The sequence below is a fragment of the Symphalangus syndactylus genome, chromosome 20 (genome assembly GCF_028878055.3).
Source record: "Symphalangus syndactylus isolate Jambi chromosome 20, NHGRI_mSymSyn1-v2.1_pri, whole genome shotgun sequence".
Classification (NCBI taxonomy): domain Eukaryota; kingdom Metazoa; phylum Chordata; class Mammalia; order Primates; family Hylobatidae; genus Symphalangus; species Symphalangus syndactylus.
In genome coordinates this window covers 38975526-38993646 of record NC_072442.2, presented here as the reverse complement: position 1 = coordinate 38993646, position 18121 = coordinate 38975526, and the positions used below count along the sequence as shown (strand labels likewise).

The 18121-nt window shown below is 58.5% G+C and overlaps 1 protein-coding gene across 3 annotated transcripts in view; it reads right to left on the bottom strand.

The window, feature by feature from the left end:
- ARHGAP23 (Rho GTPase activating protein 23) overlaps positions 1 to 18121 on the bottom strand; it is a 95901-nt gene that overhangs the window by 41261 nt on the left and 36519 nt on the right. For 2 of the 3 annotated variants that reach the window (XM_063628876.1, XM_055258765.2), the window contains 9 exons: positions 13752 to 13913; positions 11076 to 11103; positions 8814 to 8909; positions 8559 to 8637; positions 8373 to 8427; positions 4408 to 5572; positions 2440 to 2595; positions 2104 to 2215; positions 1835 to 1892 (listed from right to left, as the gene is read on the bottom strand). In XM_063628876.1, the coding sequence (XP_063484946.1) occupies positions 1835 to 1892; positions 2104 to 2215; positions 2440 to 2595; positions 4408 to 5572; positions 8373 to 8427; positions 8559 to 8637; positions 8814 to 8909; positions 11076 to 11103; positions 13752 to 13913 (1911 nt within the window). Of the gene's footprint in view, positions 1 to 1834; positions 1893 to 2103; positions 2216 to 2439; positions 2596 to 4407; positions 5573 to 6557; positions 6746 to 8372; positions 8428 to 8558; positions 8638 to 8813; positions 8910 to 11075; positions 11104 to 13751; positions 13914 to 18121 lie in introns of those variants that run through there. The other variant, XM_055258767.2, reaches the window with a different exon arrangement.

Here is an 18121-nt window from a genome sequence, read left to right as displayed (position 1 = left end):
GCGACCTCATGGGCATTGCTTGTCCTCTCTGGACCACTTGTGTTGAGGTCATGAGACATACGTAAAGGAAAAGCCAGAAAGGAGGAAAGGCTATGACCTGTCAGCAGACCACACGCCTCACCACGCTAGAGGAGCCAATTCGAAGCCTCCCGTAACTTTATAGACTTAGAAGAATTAAGGAAATGGAGGAAGTGATCGTGTCAACGAGGAGTTAAATAAACAGGGGAAGTGGGAACATCAACAAAGGCTGAGTGAGTGGAGCAGGTAGTCATGTCCACGAGGAGTTAAACAGAGGAAGTGACAGTGTCAACAGGACTCCAGCCAGAGGGCGCAAGTCAAGGAAGAGTTAAGTAAGCAGAAGTGATAAGAAATAAGCTAGGTGCCAACATCACCGGGGTGTTCAACCAACCAGTGAGACAGAGCGCTTGACATCAAGATGGCTTTTCCAGTCCATCTATAATCAAAAACAGCCAGGGAAAGGTGGGACGGGCACGGTGGCTCATGCCTGTAATCCCAGCACTTTGGGAGGCTGAGACAGGTGGATCACTTGAGGTCAGGAGTTCAAGATCAGCCTTGCCAACATGGTGAAACCCCATCTCTACTAAAAACACAAAAATTAGCCAGGTGTGATGGCGCATGCCTGTAATCCCAGCTACTCGGGAGGCTGAGGCACGAGAATCGGTTGAACCCAGGAGGCAGAGGTTGCAGTAAGCTGAGATCGTGCCACTGCACTCCAGCCTGGGCAATAGAGTGAGACTCCATCTCAAAAAAAAAAAAAAAAAAGAAAAATCATGCATGAAAAATATATATATGATTTTAAAAACACCAATATGTCCAGGTGTGATGGCTCATGCCTGTAATCCCAGCATTTTGGGAGGCTGAAGCAAGATCACTTGAGGCCAGGTGCGGTGGCTCATGCCTGTAATCCCAGCACTTTGGGAGGCTGAGGTGGGTGGATCACCTGAGGTCAGGAGTTCGAGACCAGTCTGGCCAACACGGTGAAACCCAGACTCTACTAAAAATACAAAAATTACCTGGGCGTGGTGGCACACGCCTATAATCCCAGCTGCTCGGAAGACTGAAGCAGGAGAATAGCTTGAACCCAGGAGGTGGAGGTTGCAGTGAGCCAAGATCATGCCACTGCACTCCAGCCTGGGCAATAGAGTGAGATTCTGTCTCAAAACAAACAAACAAACAGCCAGGGCTATCACAGGCCTGATCCTGCCTCCCCAGGTCCTGAGGTTGGGAACTCCACCTGTCCACCAATCTCAACCCTGTGTCCCAGCCACACCTTTCCAGTGTCCACCCCGACCCCATCCCATGAAGACAAGACACGATGCAAATACTGACAAGGGTAGTGAAGGAAACAAATGAAGCCCCAAATATAAGCTTGGGGAGCTTCTATTCTAGCTGGGGAGTCAGGCAGGGAGGAAGGGAAACACCAATTGTGCATGAGGTGTGCTGAGGAGGAAAACATAGAGTAGCGAAGGGAGGCGTGAAATGTCAGGAGCGGAGGCTGGAATTTCAGGGAAGACCTAAAAAGCCTCGAAGACAGTGGAGAAGTGAGTCATGTGGCTATGGGGGATGGGTCTGGAAAGAGGCAGTCCAGACGGGGGTCTCTGAGTGGGGCTGCACTGTGTCATTCAGGGATGTCGGGGCCCACAGCAGAGGGCAGGTCCCGCAGTGGACACGAGGGTGAGGGGTGCAGGGAGGAGGGGGAAGGCAGGAGCTGGAGCAGGAACCCCCATGCCGAGGCTGTGGCCCCACCTCCCTGACACCCTCTCTCCCGACACCCTCACTCCTGTGTGCGCACGCCCACACACTTGCAGCTCACCCCGTCGGTGAAGAAGCTCCGGAGCATCCGCAGGCTGGGTATGCGGTTTGGCAGGCGCCTGGAAAGCGAGGGTCGAGGGTGAGGGATGTGGGCAGCAAAGCTGGGCCCTCACTATCTCATCACCCACCAAACCCCAAGGCTCAGAGGCCTTCCAGCAGGGGAGGCCCACTGTTCCATGCATAGAGGACCCCAGGGCCAAGAGCCCTGCCCCAGAGCAGCTGGCCAGGGTGGCTGTGGCCACCCCACCCCATGTCCAGACAGGGCCTCACCGCAGAACCCGGCCCTCGTCGCGGAAGGTGTTGAGTCCATCATCGCAGGACTTGGAGCGCTCCGTGGTGATGGCCAGCAGGTAGGAGGAGCGGCGGCCAGCCTTGATGCTGCCTGCAAAGCCGCCCACATCGGGCCTCAGGGTCAGCGGGGCAGCAGGTCAGGGGCTTCCCAGAGCCTTCCCTTCTGGGCAGGGGCAGGAGGTGACTCTCCCAAGGGGCCCCAGGAGAAGCGGAAACCAGAGGAAGAGGCCAGACATCAAGCAGCAGGCCCAACAGAGACCCCTGGGACTGGGCAGCACGGGAGATGGTGGGGCTGGGGGTGTGGGGAGCGCTCACTGCAGTCCTGCGAGTAATGGCGTCCGAGGGTGAAGGTGAAGGTTGGGGAAGATGGGCTGGTGCCCAGGACAGGGGCTGAGTTCATGGCACTGGAGACCACAGCAGAGGCAGGGACGTGCTTGGCTTGGAGGTCAATGCTGGGGCTGGTGGGCTCATCTATGCGCGTGGAAGGAGAAAGGTGTGAAGGCGGCAGAGAGCGGAGCCTGCCTGCCTCTACCCTAGCCTTGCCAGCCCCCATGCCACTCGCCTCCAGGCTCAGACACATCCCAAAGGGTCTTGCTGGCAACATGCCCACTGTCAAGCATGACTGGCCCACTGTCCAGACTGTGGCCATGGAATCCTTCCCCTCAGGAGTGGGGCTGAGCCACCCTCCTTAGACCAGGCTCCTGAGGACAGAGCCAATATTCCCCCATCAGACTGGGAGCCTCCTGAGGGCAGGGATGGTGTCTGCCCCATCAGACTGAGGGCACTCAGAGAGAATGAATTATGTCTCCCCTCTCAGACCAAGAGCCTCCTGAGGGCAGGGGCAGTGTCTTCCCCCTCAGACTGAGAGCTTCCTAAGGGCAAAATCTCCCCCATCAGATGGGGCTCCTCAAGGGCAGAGATGACATCTCCCCCTCAGACAGAGTGCGCTCTGGAAGAAGAGACTGCCTCTCCCGGCCACAGCCTAGAGCCTTCCTTACTAACAGAAGGGGCTTTGTCTCTGCTCCACTGAAGGCTGGCTGGGGGAGCCAGGGCTGTGTCTTCCCCCTGCCCCAGGCCTCCTCCCTTTCACTGTCTGGTAGGGTGAGCTCACCTCCCATCTACCACCATCCCTCTCCATTACCCTGCATCTTGCTCTTTCTCCCCAGCCCCATCTATCCTGCTCCCTCCTGGACACCTCATATTCAACAGTCCTGAACTTTCTCCCTTTCTCACTCCCAACATGGCGGTGAGGCACCACCTCCAAGCCCGGCCAGAAACCTGGGCATCACCCAGCCGCTCTACTCTCTTGCCTCTCCCTCTCCTGCATCCAGTCGAAGGTAAGGCAAGCCTTAGAGGGTTCCCTCTGCTCTCAAAAGCCAACCCCAGTGACTAATGAGACCCTTGGGCCTGAAAGGGTCCTCACAACCCGGAAGGGGGTCCTGCCTCTCTCACTTCAGGGTCTTTGCATATTCTATTCCCTCTCCTTGAATATTCTTCCCCTGGTAAACTCCTTCTCATCTTTCAAGTCTTAGCCCAAATGTCCTTTCTCCAAGATTCTCACCATAGCCCTTCTCTGAGCCCTTCTCCTCAAGCTCCCTGTCCTACGACATGCCCATCCCAATGGATTGTCCCTGCATGTCCACCACCCTCTGCTGGACCATCCAGTCCGGGAGAGCATGGAGCCATGCACAGGGCCTGACACAAATATCTGTTGAGTGGATGGAGGGATGGAGGGTGGATGGAAGGGACAAAGAGGGAAAGATACAAAGCGAAGATGGAAGGAAGAATGGGAGAATGGAAGGAAGAGTCAAAGGAAAGAAAGATGGATGAATGGCTGGAAGAAAGGATGGAACAAATGAATGAACAAAAGAAGGAGGGAGAGAGGAAGGAAAGAAGGAAGAATAGATGGATGGATAGATGGATGAATGGATGGAACAAATCAATGAACAAAGGAAGGAGAGAGGAAGGAAAGAAGGAAGGAAGAACAGATGATGGATGGATGGATGGATGGGGAGTAGGAGAAAAGAAAGAGTGTATGGAAAGATGCTGGAAGGATAAATGAATGAGAGGTAGGATGGAAGAAACGATGACAGAGAACAGAAGGAAAGATGGAAGAATAGATGGATGGATGGATGAACAGATGAATGAACTGACAGAGAAACAAGATGATCCCACCAGCACCCAGCCGAGTTCTGCCCATGGTAGACAGGCAGATGGGGTACAGCAGGACACAGACAGCCGACAGCTAAGTCCTCCAGGACAGCCACATGTACCATCACTCACCAATAAAGGGGATGGAAGCCAGAGAGTCTTCGGTGGTGGCCAAAGGGACCACCTTCCTGCCCAGGCGTTCCCCTCGCCCACTGGCCTCTGGCTCTGGGGACTCATCACCAAATCCAAGGTTCATCTGTCTTGCAGGGGTCAGCTGAACCTTGCGGCCCGTCGGGGGCTTCTGCCTCAGGACGACCTCATCGCGGCGATCCTCCGCAGGAGGCTCCAGGGCCCGGGTGCTGGGTTCCGGCCGTACAACCCTGGGTGGCTCGGAGGCCTCTGGTGGGAACAGCGCAGGGGACTGGGCCAGGTTGAAGGTAGGCAGCCCCCCAAAGGGTGAGTCCCGGAAGGAGAGTGCGTGCAGGAGGCCGGTCCGGCGCTGGAATGATGGGCTGTAGCTCCGGTAGCCGATGTACCCGAGGTCATCCAGGCCCTGCAGGCCAGACGGGGGCGGGGCCTGGGGCCCTGGCAGGTCCCGAGTTGGGCAGGCGGGGGTGCGGGCAGACGAACGCTGGGAAGCCCAGCCACACCGCTCAAAGCGGGGTGACACCAGTGCCCCTGGCCCCAGTGCCTCGGCAGAACGGGTGGCCCGGCTCAAGTAGTCATCTGAGCGAGCTCGGTGCCAGCCCTCCTGGCCCAGCTGGCTCAAAGCATCCTGGGAGGTGGAGCAGGGCCACGGGCGGGGGGCAGCCACCTCCTCCAACCGGTCCTGGGAGGCGCTGCGGGCCCGGGGGGCCATGGCTGGGCACTGTCGCTCCCCCGCCCTGCGGGGTACCTGGTTTGACAGCCAGTGTGACAAGGCCTGCTGGCACTCCAGTCTACTGGGGGGCACCCGGCTGCCAGGCTCCGGGAAGGCACGGGGCGTCCGGGGCTCCGAGGCGAGGTGGGGGAAGGCGCCAGGGCTGGGGCGGGGCTGGCTCATCCCCAAGGAAGAGTTGTCCAGGTGGGCACGGGCAGCAGGTGGCACGCGGAGCCCCGGGTCACTCCAGGCAGCAAGACTCCGGGGGTCACTGGGCAGTGCTGAGGTGGGTTCAGGCACCATAGTGGCCCTGGTGGAGGCCCGGGTGGGAGGGGCGTAGATCTTGCGGGGGTAGCAGATCGGGGGTGGCTCTGGGATGCTGCGGGCCTCTCCAGAATACGGCTCGTTCCCTTTCAGGTAGGCATCCTGGGAGTAGGCCTGGCCGGAGACACAGAGACAGGTAAGCAGGGCCAGACAAGTCCCACGGGGTAGGGGAATGGCGGCCCGAGGAGGTCAAAGAGCCCAGGAGGGGAATGAAGGGAGAGGACCAAGCGGTGGGGGGAACGAGGGGGCAGCACAAGTGGTTGGAGGTGGAAGGGCATGTCCAGGGAGAGAACAAAGAAGAAGCAAGAAGCCTTTGAGACAAGGCAAACTCCAGCAAAAGTGGGATTTCGCTAAGACTATGACAAGGACTGCCCTAGCCACAAACATTCCAGCATCTGTTTCCTGGGGTCCTCCCCCAGTCTTGGCCTCCACTGCCTGCCTGCCCCCTTATGTCCACCAATGCCCAAAGCTCCTCGGGTGGAGCCGGGAAACCCCGCCGAGACCAGTCAAGGTGGCAGATGAGAGAAGAAAGCCGGCTAGGGGTGTGTCCGGGTGGGGCAGAGGCTGGCAGAGCCCAGCTGTCCCTCCATCCCCGGGAATGGGGAGCTGGCTCCTGAGCCACAGGGGTGAGGAGGAGTTTGCCCATCTCCTGCCAGGCTTGAAGGAGGGGACTTGAGCCACCTTCTGCCACCCCTGGGCCTGGAATTTGGCACTGGGAACTGAGGCTGACGCCGCATTGCTAAGGAGTGACAGGGCCAGCGCCCAGGCCCAGCCAAAAAAGGAGTCAGCTCCCAGGGACAGCAGCCTTGTGGCCTGGGCCCAGCCTGGCCCCTGCTGAGCTGCCCAGGAGCCTAACTCAAGGCGAAGAACCAAAGGGTGGGAGGGTGAAACCAAACACACATACACACCACACTACGAGGAGACACCGGAAGATACACACCCAGAGACACACACACACACACAGTAAAACACAATGAAACACACACAAATAACTACACCTCCAGTCCCAGGCACAAACATCATGTGATGAGGACAAGCTAAACCACACCCCCACACACTCAGCCCCCTCCAGCTGGCACAGGGGCCGGCACACACATACCTCTCCCTCCTGCCATCCCGCCGTCTCCCCAGGCTCCCGGCATCATCACGGCGGCGGCAGCATCCCAGCCCACCTCCGCCTGCCCCCCAGCTCCAGCTAACCCCCCTACTGACCACTGTGTCGCCCTGGCCAGGGCCTCCGGTCCCCCTCCGTCTGCCCTCCCTGCGGCTCCCCCTCACCCCCACCCGGCTCTCTCTCGGCTGGCTGGCGGGAGGAGGAGGGAGGAGAGGATGGGTGTGGAGGGGCCTTGCCGCGTCGGTGGTGGCGTCAGCAGCTGCCGAGGCCCGATTGGCCTCCAGCCTTGGCTTCCAACCACAGGAATGCCTGGGCCCCACCCTCTGGCTGGCGGAGATGTGGGGGCCAGTGGAGGCCCCCAGATGCTGACATCTGGCGCTGCCAGCCCACCCCAGCCTGGGCAGCAGAGCTTGAGGCTACTGCCCTTTCCACTCCTTGCCCCTGCCAGCTGGAGAGAGTGGGGGACATCCTAGGGTCCCGCCCTGTCACTCCCCCATAGCTGGCCTCGCCTCAGCCTGGGGGAGCTGTACAGGCAGGGCCTTGAGACTTGGGGTGAGCAGTCCATCTCAGAGCCCCCCCTCCTTCCTCCCTCTCCCCAGGAAGAGCAAGGGGACAATCGAGGTCAGGGGTGGAGGTTTCCAGAGGGGCATTCTGCCAGCCATGGCACTGTGATTACAGTGATTATGAGAGTGCGTCCAAGGCAGAAGCCAGCACAGCAGCTCCCAGGGCCTCCCCGGGGACAGTGACCTCAGGGGCAAGTAAGCCGCCATCTGGCTGGGACCCATGAGACCAGGGAGGTGGGCACCGGGCAGAGCGGACCGCCGGGCTCCAGGCACAAAGAGGCAGTGTGTGAGTGTGTGTGTGAGTGTGTGTGTGTGTGTGTGTGTGTGGAAGGGTACACTTGGGAGTGCAGGGCCTGCTTCGTGCAGTGTCTGGGCCACGCTCTCTGTGTGGTGGGCTGGATGCTGTCTTCTAGGTATGCTGAGGTGTCGAATGTATAAATCTGGAGTCCTGTGACACGGGTGGGCGCATGTGCTGAGATGGGCAGGATGCCGTGGTGTTTGTGGGCATACATGTTGTGATAGGGCGGCATGGGTGTGTAGTTATGGAGGTCCGAGTGTGCGAGGTACTATGCTGTTTGTACTGCAGGGAGCCAAGGGGCTGGTGAGTGTGTTGTGTTTTAATGTTTGTGGGTGTGTGTTGTGGTGCACTTCGCTGTGTGAGGTGAACTGTGGCAGTGGGTGCTCGTGTGGTTGTCTGTATTGTGGCGCGTGCCTGGTGCTGTGTGTGTGTTGTGGTGGGCTTCATGCTATATAGCGGGTGGGACTGTGGGGCTGTGCCGTGTGGCTGTGCACCTGTGTGTGCTGCTCGGGTACTGTGTGGTGCACATGACGGTGGGGTGGGATGTGCTGGGCAATGTTCGATGTGTGCTCGGTGCCTGTGTGGACACACCCACCAGAGACACCCTCACTCAGGGCCAGGCAGGGAGGGGGTGCAGGGAACAGGCATCTCTCCTAGGAGCTGACAAGAACGTGCCAGGCTGGCAGAGCCTGCTGGGCCACCCTCCTTCCAGATACCCTGGCAGGAATCCTGCCTGCCAAGGCCAGGTCTCCAGCTCCCCCAGCACAGAGCAGCTCCAAATGAAGCAACAACCAGCCCCAGCCCAGGGAGGGGCCTGGCATCCCCAATTGGGCAATGTCGGCCTGTGCCCTCCAAACACTTCCTTCTCTGCCTCCCAGGGGAGCCGGTGCTGCCCCAGGGCTCAGGGGTCTCCTCTCAGGCCACAGGGGCCGGACTCACCAGCTGGAGGATGTCCTCGTCCTTGGGCATGATAGACAGCTCCAGAGTGTCATCACTACAGAGACAGGCAGAACGTCAGGCTGGGCCAAGGAACATGGTCCAGGAGGAAGGGATCCTGGTCTCCAGGGCATCCCCAGGGCAAAGGGGAGGGGAGATAATATGGGACGAGGGGTCAGGGGCACTCACCTATTCTGGATCAGAGCTATGACCTGAGAGTAGGTCTTCCCAATGACGCTTTCCCCATTCACCTTTACCAGCCGGTCTCCTGGGGACAAGTAGAGCAGGAGTGATGACCAAGGGGCATCAAAGGCCCCATCTGAGAACCCCTGTACCAGGCATGGCTAACACTGTGGGGACAGGAGCCTCCCCAACACCTGGATCCGAGAATCAAATCCTAGCCAGAAGGTAGAAAGTAGAACCCAGGTAACTGGGCCAGCTCACCTGTGCGAAGCCCCGCCCTATGGGCAGGGCCGTCTTCCTTCACATTCTTGACAAAGATGGTGTCCATGGGCTCCAGGCGGTGCCGGGGGGAGGGTCCTGGTGGGCATCAGCCAGGTTAGCTGGGGGTGGCTGCTGAAGGTCACACCCATGCACAGCTACACACACAGGGGACACACACTCAGAGAATGATTGCACTCGCCCGGTCACAAACATGCACAGGCCCACGCATCTATGGGGACCCTGGACAGGCCTATGGAGGCACAGAACCCGACAGGAGGACACAGACCTGGGAGAAAGAAAACCTATAGGGACATACAAAGAGTCACTCTGTAAACACCTCCTGTGTCCTCTTCATGTGCTAAAAACTACACTAAAAAGGATGAACAGACCAGGCGAGGTGGCTCATGCCTGTAATCCCAGTACTTTGGGAGGCCAAGGCAGGTGGATCACTTGAGATCAGGAGTTCGAGGCCAGCCTGGCCAATATGGTGAATCCCTGCCTCTACTAAAAATACAAAAATTAGCTGGGTGTGGTGGCACGCGCGCCTGTAATCCCAGCTACTCAGGAGGCTGAGGCAGGAGAAACACTTGAACCTGGGAGGCAGAGGTTGTGGTAAGCTGGGATTGAGCCACTGCACTCCAACCTGGGTGACAGAGTAAGACTCTGTCTCAAAAAAAAAAAAAAAACTTTGGGAGGCCAAGGCGGGCGGATCACAAGGTCAGGAGATCGAGACCATGGTGAAACCCCGTCTCTACTAAAAATACAAAAAAATTAGCCGGGCGTGGTGGCAGGCTCCTGTAGTCCCAGCTACTCGGAGAGGCTGAGGCAGGAGAATGGCGTGAACCTGGAGGGCGGAGCTTGCAGTGAGCCAAGATTGCGCCACTGCACTCCAGCCTGGGCGACAGAGCGAGACTCTGTCTCAAAAAAAAAAAAAAAAAAAAGGCTGGGTGCAGTGGTTCAAGCCTGTAATCCCAGCACTTTGGGAGGCCGAGACAGACAGATCATGAGGTCAGGAGTTCAAGACCAGCCTGGCCAACATGGTGAAACCCTGTCTCTACCAAAAAATAAAAAAATTAGCCAGGCGCGGTGGCAGGCACCTGTAATCCCAGCTACTCAGGAGCCTGAGGCAGGAAATTGCTTGAACCCGGGAGGTGGAGGTTGTAGTGAGCCCAGATCGCACCACTGCACTCCAGCCTGGGTGATAGAGCAAGACTCCATCTCAAAAGAAAAAAAAAGGATGAACAAGCACAGCCCTTGTCCTTCCAGAGCTCCCTGTCCAGTGGGGGAAGCAGATTCTCACACATACACATGTGCACACACGAGTCACGAGACAGAGGAAAGGGTGCCATACAAGAGGCCATAACAGTTCTGAAGACACGTGGTAGGGTCAGACGCGCTCCTCGCAGGGATGCCCACTCCCGCAGACCCAGCAAGACACCCAATACTCACATCCCCCACCTCCTCCCTTCCCCAGGCTCAGGGGCTCCAAGCAGAGATCCGAGGCCCCTAGGGTGGGCACAAATCGCATTGCACCCCAACAAAGTTCCTCTGCTCCTAAGTGCTGCTAACTCTAAGCTAACAGAGAAATGGGCCTGCTCTAGGTCAGTGGGCTCCTCCCTCACCACGGCCTCTGGATGGGGATGCAGGAGCGTCCTATGGCTGCCCAGCAGAAGCCCCAGTGGCAGAGCAGGAAGGCTGCCAGAGAAGGCGCTCTGCTTTGAATACCCTGGGGGCCTGGGTATCCACCAGGGGCCTCTGGGGAGCAAGGGCCACAGCAAGGGGAGTCAGGCTTACATCGTATGAGAGAAAGACCTCTCAGGGGGCCCCCTGACTTCCACCAGGTCCCCACTGTCTCCACCTCCAAGGACAGCCTTTGCTCAGTGCTCCCACCACCAGCCCCCAGGCCCTGCAGCTCTGCCCTGCCTTGTTCTAGGCTGGCAGCAGCTTGAGGGCAGGGGCCAGGTGGCAGACACCCATCTGCGCCCCAGAGTGCCGCCCACAGTGTGCCGAGCTCAGCAAACTTCTGTGAAGGAAACGCCCAAGGGAGACAAATGTGGGAAAAGAAAGAGGGAGGACAAGGAGAGTGAGGAAGAGGCGCCCAGAGGGGGCCAGACCAGGGGCACAGACAGGAGCAAAGGCAGGAACAGGAGTCAAGAGAGGGGGGCACAGAAAAGGACAGGCAGTCTTGGGGGAGGACAGGGAGAGACAGGAGCTGGAAGAGGAGTCCCCGTGCAGGTCCAGCGCCCGCCAGTCCTCCCTTACCTCCTCCACGGCCTCCATTCTCTTCCTCCTGCAGGGAACAGAGGAGTGGGTGTGGGCGTCAGTCCAGCCCTCAGCAGCCAGGGGTGGCCCAGCTCCAGTGGGCAGGGCCCCTTCAGGTTCCCGCCACCCCTTATCTCCTCCCAAGTAGCCCAGCAGGGGAGGGTGCGGGAGGGGTGTCCGAGGGGCACCAAGTCCGAGGCCAAGTTCCCCAGTGACATGTGCTCCCATCACCTCAACACCCTAAACATCGGGGAACCCGCAATCCAACAACTGACCCAAGACCCCTTTCCTGGGGGAGCTCCCAGCCCAACGAGAGAGGCATCACACAGGCTCACACACACAGAAGACCCGGGCAGTCACAGATAGGCACATGACAAGCGCAAACTACAGCTATCAGGTCCAGGGAACGCCAAGGGGAGGACTGATTAGAGTCCTCCTGGGGAGGGGACTCAAAGACATCTGAGGGTGGTGGGGAGAAGGCATTGTGGACAAGGGAGGCGAGGTGTGCAGACACTGGCTGGCAGGGATAAGCACTCACAGCACACCAGGGGCTGAATTGCTGAGTTAAAGGAGAAAGTCAACACCAGCAAGTGACAATACTCAGGCTAAAGCATTCAGGCTTACAGGACAGGAAGAGGGAGCCAATGGAAGTTCTTCTGTGGGAGAGAGTGGAGGTGAAAATGCCAGTTAGGGGAGAGGACTCTGGCACCTGGGTGCAGGGTGTCAAGGGGACCCACTGAGAGGCCTCTGGGATCACCCTGGTAGGTGATGGCACTAGACTTTGTGGGGGAATGAGGAAGGAGGGCATGGAGGTCAGAGGAACAGGCTAATTCAGCTGGATGTGGCATTTTAGAGCTGGATTGGACCTTCAGCGTCATCTCTTCTAACCCTCTCCACACATGTACCCATTGTATAGCTCGCAGGGTATGGTGTGTTCAAGGCCACTCAGAGACTCAGTGGCAGAGCCAGGGCTGGAACCCAGGCCTCTGTGGCACCCCAATGAGGGCAGGGTGGGTCACAGGAAAGCTGCTGGGCCCTTCTGGGGAGCAAGCACTCTGCCCCCCTCCTCCCAGGTGGGGTGCACTCCGGCTGATGCAAGCTGACAGCACTGTGAGAGGGTGGCAGAGGCAGACAGATGCATTTGGACGGCTGAGCTCCCTGCAGGCTGCCAGGCGGCAGCATGAAGGACGGGAGAACACAGCCTCCTCCCGCCTCCAGGCCAAAGGCCCCTCCCAGCCCTGGGCAGGTTCTGGAAAGGAGAGGCAGCCTGTCCCTGGCTTGCCTGGCCCTAGGTCTTCCAGCCCTAGATCCTCTGCTGTCACGCTTCATTCAGCAGGGTCCCCTGAGAGAAGATGCTAGGGGGCAGAAGGAAGGGCATTCTGGGGAAAGAGTGAAGGAAGTACTGGGGGTTCAGGAGAACTAAGGGGCTGGTGTCCTTGGGCATGAAGTAGGGGTCTGTGCCCCCTCCACACACCATCAGCCCCCACTTATGTTGTTAAGCACAGCTGTAGCCAATGAGAACAGTTATGCAGGAGCCCCAGAGCTTCCGGCATGCATGTGAGAGCTGCACAGTTACATGTACACATGACATGTATTTGCAGACATTATATGCACACATAGAGAGATACACACATGCATGTCCATGGCTAGCATGCGGTGCACACAAAGAGACACGTGAGCACACGAACACAGACAGTGAAGTCCCCTGTTTGGTTCTCTGACAGGTGGGACCAAGGGAGAGTCCCCCAATAGCTGTGCAGGCAGATCCCAGTCCCAGGGAAAGTGGATAGAGGGGTTCATTGACTCCAAACTCAATGTCTCCTCCCTGCTGGAAAAGAAGTGGTGATGGGAGCAGAGCCCTAGTCGGGGGCTTTGGTTGCTCCCTGGGGCCCCTTCTGTCTCCTTCCCACACTTTTGCTTCGCTGTCAGGGGCCCCTCCCCCTAGCTCACAGCCTTGGATTGGGGTCAGGACCCCTGGTTCCTGGACTCAGAGAACACAACGTTTACATTAGGGCAGGAGGGACTCTGAGGGGTCAAGTTGATAAATGTCCTCAGGTTCCAGCAGGAGAAACGGAGTCCAGAGATGGGGAGGCGGCCCCAAATTCACAATGAGTGAGGAGTTGTCCCAGGACTGGAACTCTGGGCTCCTATGTCCCAGCCTGGGTCTCTTTCCAGAGCACTGAGCTGTGGCCAGCAGGGGCCGGGGGCGTGCTGGGAGGGCTCCCACAGGTGTGCTAGGCCCCTGAGAGCTCACGCTGGAGAGGGGAGGAGCAACCCCAGCTCAGAAGCAGCCGGTAGATCAGGGGTCCCAGGAACTCCCAGACAACTGTTCACCTGCCAGAGACAAGCATCTGGGGGTGTGAGGTGAGCATCCTGGCTGCCCACCTGCAAGGTCCTTGCCCTGCACCAGCCACCCCTCCCTGTCTCCTGAGAAGACCCAGGCCACAGTGATTAAAGTGTTTGTCCACGGTCACACAGTGCAAATAACCCAGCCAAGGCTGGCACTGCCTCCCTGCAGTCCTCCTCCCCAGGCCACAGCAGAAGGGAGTCAGGCTGGACCCCAGGAAGGACTGCTTCTCTGAGAGGGTGAAAGGACCATGAAGAGGACTGGCACAAAAGAGTCTCTCTCCCTCATGAAAGCTTCCCCAGACCAGGGCAGTGGCGAGCCGGGCATACCTTCAGGCTGCAGTGCACGGCCGACTCGGGTGGGTACACGATGAAGTGGCGCAGAGTGAAGCCAAAGCCGTCCTGGGGACTTTTGTGCAGCAGCAGCGTCCTCGGCCCCTGCCAGGGGAAGGGGCGCCTAGGGGAGCACCCATCTCTTGGGCCCAGTGGCAGCTGTGGGAGACAGGGGGGCCAGGCTGAGCGCCCGTGTGGCTGACACTTCTGGCTGTTTGCACCACCTCCTGCAGCCCACAGGACCAGAGGGGGCACCAGAAGGGGTCTTTCACCCTAGGGTTGTCAGGCATCCTCCCTGCCCATGACCTCCTCCTCACCCCTTCCTTACTCTCCCACCTTCATCATCCCAATAGCTTTTTCCTTCTTTCCTTTCCCCTCAGTCACCTCATAATGTCTTTGCCCTCAGGAAAATAACTCACTGAAGCAAGTTCATTCAGTTCAGTTCAGCTGAGTTCAGCAAATGCTCACTGAGCACCTACTATGTGCAGGACCCTGGATACAGCCTTCCTGCCCAGGAAGTGCCTGTCGTTGTCTTAGCTCATGCACAATCTCACACACACACATGCACACATACATGCACTCCCAGATAGACACATACTTATGCAGACACCGCCCCAGCCACATACACTCATGCAGATGGAACATACCACAAACATACAGACAAGCACGTGCAAATATGCAGACACACAGATACACACAAATGAGTACACATGTGCACACTTACGTAGACACATAGATATGCACAGAGTTGCACAGAATCAAAGTCCTACACACACAATGCACATGCATCACAGACATGCAGATACACACATGCACAGCAGACCGGCACACACGCATCCTTCAAGAACAGCGGCAGGAACACAGTGGAGACCAAGAACCAAGAGGGAGCGGACTGGACATCAGACACCTGAAGGGACTTCCTGAGGCTCCAGAGCCCAGCCCAGAGGCCTGGCTGGTTCACCAGAAAGGCTTGGGGTGGCTGGGCACAGTGGCTCACACCTGTAATCCCAGCACTTTGGGAGGCCAAGGTGGGTGGAGACCAGCCTTGGCCAACAAGGTGAAACCCTGTCTCTACCTGTAATCCCAGCACTTTGGGAGACCAAGGCGAGTTCGAGACCAGCCTGGCCAACATGGTGAAACCCTGTCTCTACCAAAAATACAAAAATTAGCCGGGCACGGTGGCTGGTGCCTGTAATCCCAGCTACTTAAGAGGCTGAGGCAGGAGAATCACTTGAACCCAGGAGGGAGAAGTTGCAGTGAACTGAGAGCACGCCATTGCACTCCAGCCTGGGCGACAGAGCGAGACTTCGTCTCAAAAAAAAAGGCTGCAGGTTTCAGAGACACTAAAGCCTCCTGTCAGACCTCCCAAAATTCTCGGGATTCTCCAAGATGACCTGGCAGAGGGTGTCTGAAGACAAGACTTTGGAAGGGGCACACAGGTCTGTTTCTGGGGCAAGAAGAAAAACAGTGCCTGAGACAGGGCTCCTTTTGGGACACAGAGAAGGAAGGCGGGTAACAGGAGGGTGTCAGATGGATGGTGCTCACGGAGCCCAACTGGGGAAGATGGGAGCCACTGAGAAGCTGCCTGGCTTTGAAAAGCCAAGAAGCCCCCTAGAGGACTCTTAAATCCATAACATCATGTGGCCTAACCTCTATGTTGCCCCTAGTCCAAGCCCCTCAGAGGGCAAGAAGCCCCCACCACCAACACTCCTTACTCCCCTCAACTCCTCCTCGGCACCAGGCAGGGGGCATCAGCTGACAGGAGAAAGGCTGAGGGGCTGAGTGTGGAGGAAGAAGCTCATCAGTTCTGGAGTGAGGAGCTCCCGCTTCACTAGCAACATCCCCTTTTGTCCCCTTCTCATAGCTGGAGAAAGCTCAAAAACATCTGCCACTCAAATGTCCTGATGCCAAGAAGTTCATTCATGGACCATCCACCCTCCTGTCCAGGCACCCAGTGGAGGGAGACAGCTGCCCTCTGCTAAGGATTTCCGCATGGCGGAGAGCCTGACTGCTGTCTAGCAGGCCTGGGGAAGAGGCTAGATCCTCCAATCTCAGAAGATTAAAGAAAAATGTGACAGAGACAATAGGCAATAGGCAATAGGCCTGCTTCATACAGCCCCAGGGGACAGAGCCAGGTGGAATATACAAGAGGCTGAGTGGAGCTCCAGGCAAGGGAGACAGACCGTTCTAGACTGTTCTAATCCTATACAGTCTGGAAGACTACCCAGATGAGGCTATAAGTGCCCCCTACCAGACAGGGACCATGCAAAAGCTGGAAGACCCCCAGTCCAGGAGGTCTCAGCAGGGGTTTTGACATCAGGGGTAGTCCAGCATCTTCCACTTGTAACTTTAGCCTAGCCTTTCCCATGGTGCCCCACACCCCCATGGGGGCCCGGGGAGCCCAGAGGAGAAAATTCTCTGGGAATTCTGCTGAGGTCTGAAATCCCCTGGATTTCCCATCTCTGCTGACCTGGCAAGGAACTGATCAGGGAGCGAAAAGGGTCTGGGGGTCCCCTCACCAACTGCCCTCTCCTACCAGAAGCCCCTGCTCCTCCCCAGTGTGGGCTGCCCCCTGCCTGTCCCCCACCCAGGCTGAGAGCTGAGGCTGTTTGCAGGGCCCATTGTTTTGCTGCTGTCCTGGATTAAGGTTCAAGCCACCAGCTGCCCCAGTGACGAGAAGTGGCTGGGACAGGTCCCCGCACGCCCCCTGCCCCTCCCCCAGCACACATCCTGCCTGGAGCTGCCAGCTGCCTGGGGGGGCTGCTCCCTGGGAGGGCCTGCATGTAATCCAGGGCAGGAGGCATGCCTTCCTCTCCAGGTCCCCTCCTCACTAAGCACTACCAGCATTCCCTCCCTTATCTCTACCTCTCCCTTTCCTCTGTTCCTTCCTTCCAGTCCCCTTCCTCCCACCTCTTCCAACTAGGCTCTTGAGAATGTCAGCTACCACACACCTGCTTGAAGAGGAGACACCAGGACACCCATCAAGAGCCAGAGCTGGCATCTCCTCTGTGGGAAGTTCTTCCTTGTTTAACCTCAATCCTTCATGCTATAATACATGCATGTTTCCTCTCCTCCCCTATGACCTGGGATAGAACTGAGTCTTGTTCTCATCTTGAGGTGGGGAAGGTGATAGGTGCAAAAACAGAGAAGGAGCCATTGATAACAACTAGAAAGGTGCACAGCTCACACACACACACACAGCTCTGCCTGACTTAGGCACAGAGACAAGGGGACTGAGAGGGAGTCGCTCAGGGGACACAGGGACATTGCTGATTAAATTCTCCTGGCCTGGATCTATTTCCAAACACTCCCACCCTCATGTCAGGAAGGAAAGAGACGTCCAAAAATACCAGCTGATGGTGACAGCAGGGCAGACGGCCTTAGGCCACAAATTAGGCAGAGGTGGACACGTGGTGGGTTGGCAGCACCAGAAACTAGAACCCAGGAGCCCTGCTCCTCCCCCCGGGAGCATAAAGAGGTCATTGCAGGGAGCACAGTGTTCAGGCCGGGCATGGCGCCCACTGTGACTCACACCCTACCAGCCTGGTCCATCCCGGACATCAGAAACACCGCAGTCCCCCAGCCCAGCCCTGTCAGCCCTGAGAGCACTCACTACCTGCAGGGGCCCGTCTGCCACTCAGCCTCCTCGGCCCACTAGGAAACCCTCGTGTGCCGTGTCCAGGTCCCCTACCAGGGGTGGGGTGGGTCGTGTGCCCTGCTCCATTCAGTGGTGCCTCTGCCTGCCTCGGACTCGGGGTCCCTGCCCACCCACACCCTCTGGGATTCCTAGAAGCCCCAGCGTCTCTTCAAACGCTCTGGTCCCTTCCATCCTTCCACTGCCTGGAAACCGAGAGGGCTGAGCCCCCCTGGAGGCCTCGACCCAGACTTGGGGTTGTCATCCCAGAAGCCCTGGCAGAGCTCCAAGCCACAGATCCTGCCACCCTCAGCCCCGTCTCTCAAGCGCCTCACTCACTCCCCGCTCCAGGGGCATCAGTCCTGGAATGCAGGGCGCACACAGCTCAAAGGCCGCAGGGAGTTGGTGACCCAGTCCCACTCAGACCCCGACAAGGCCTGCCCCGGACCCAGCCCCGGCCCCGGCCCCGCGGCGCTCACCCTGGCCCGGTGCGGCCCGGGCGCGCGGCGGTCGCTGTGGCTGAGGCAGGGCAGCCAGAGGCAGCGCGGTTCCGGGGCGCTGCAGTCCACGCCGACGGCGCGCTCCCAGCGCCAGCCCCCGGCCCCCGCGCGCTCCACGCGCCACACGGCGCTGCCCACCAGCTCCGCGGCCGAAGGGGGCTCCCGGGCCCGGCCACCGCCCCGGCCCCAGTACGCCCCAGGCCGGGCTTCCGGAGCCGCGCGCGCCGCGCGGG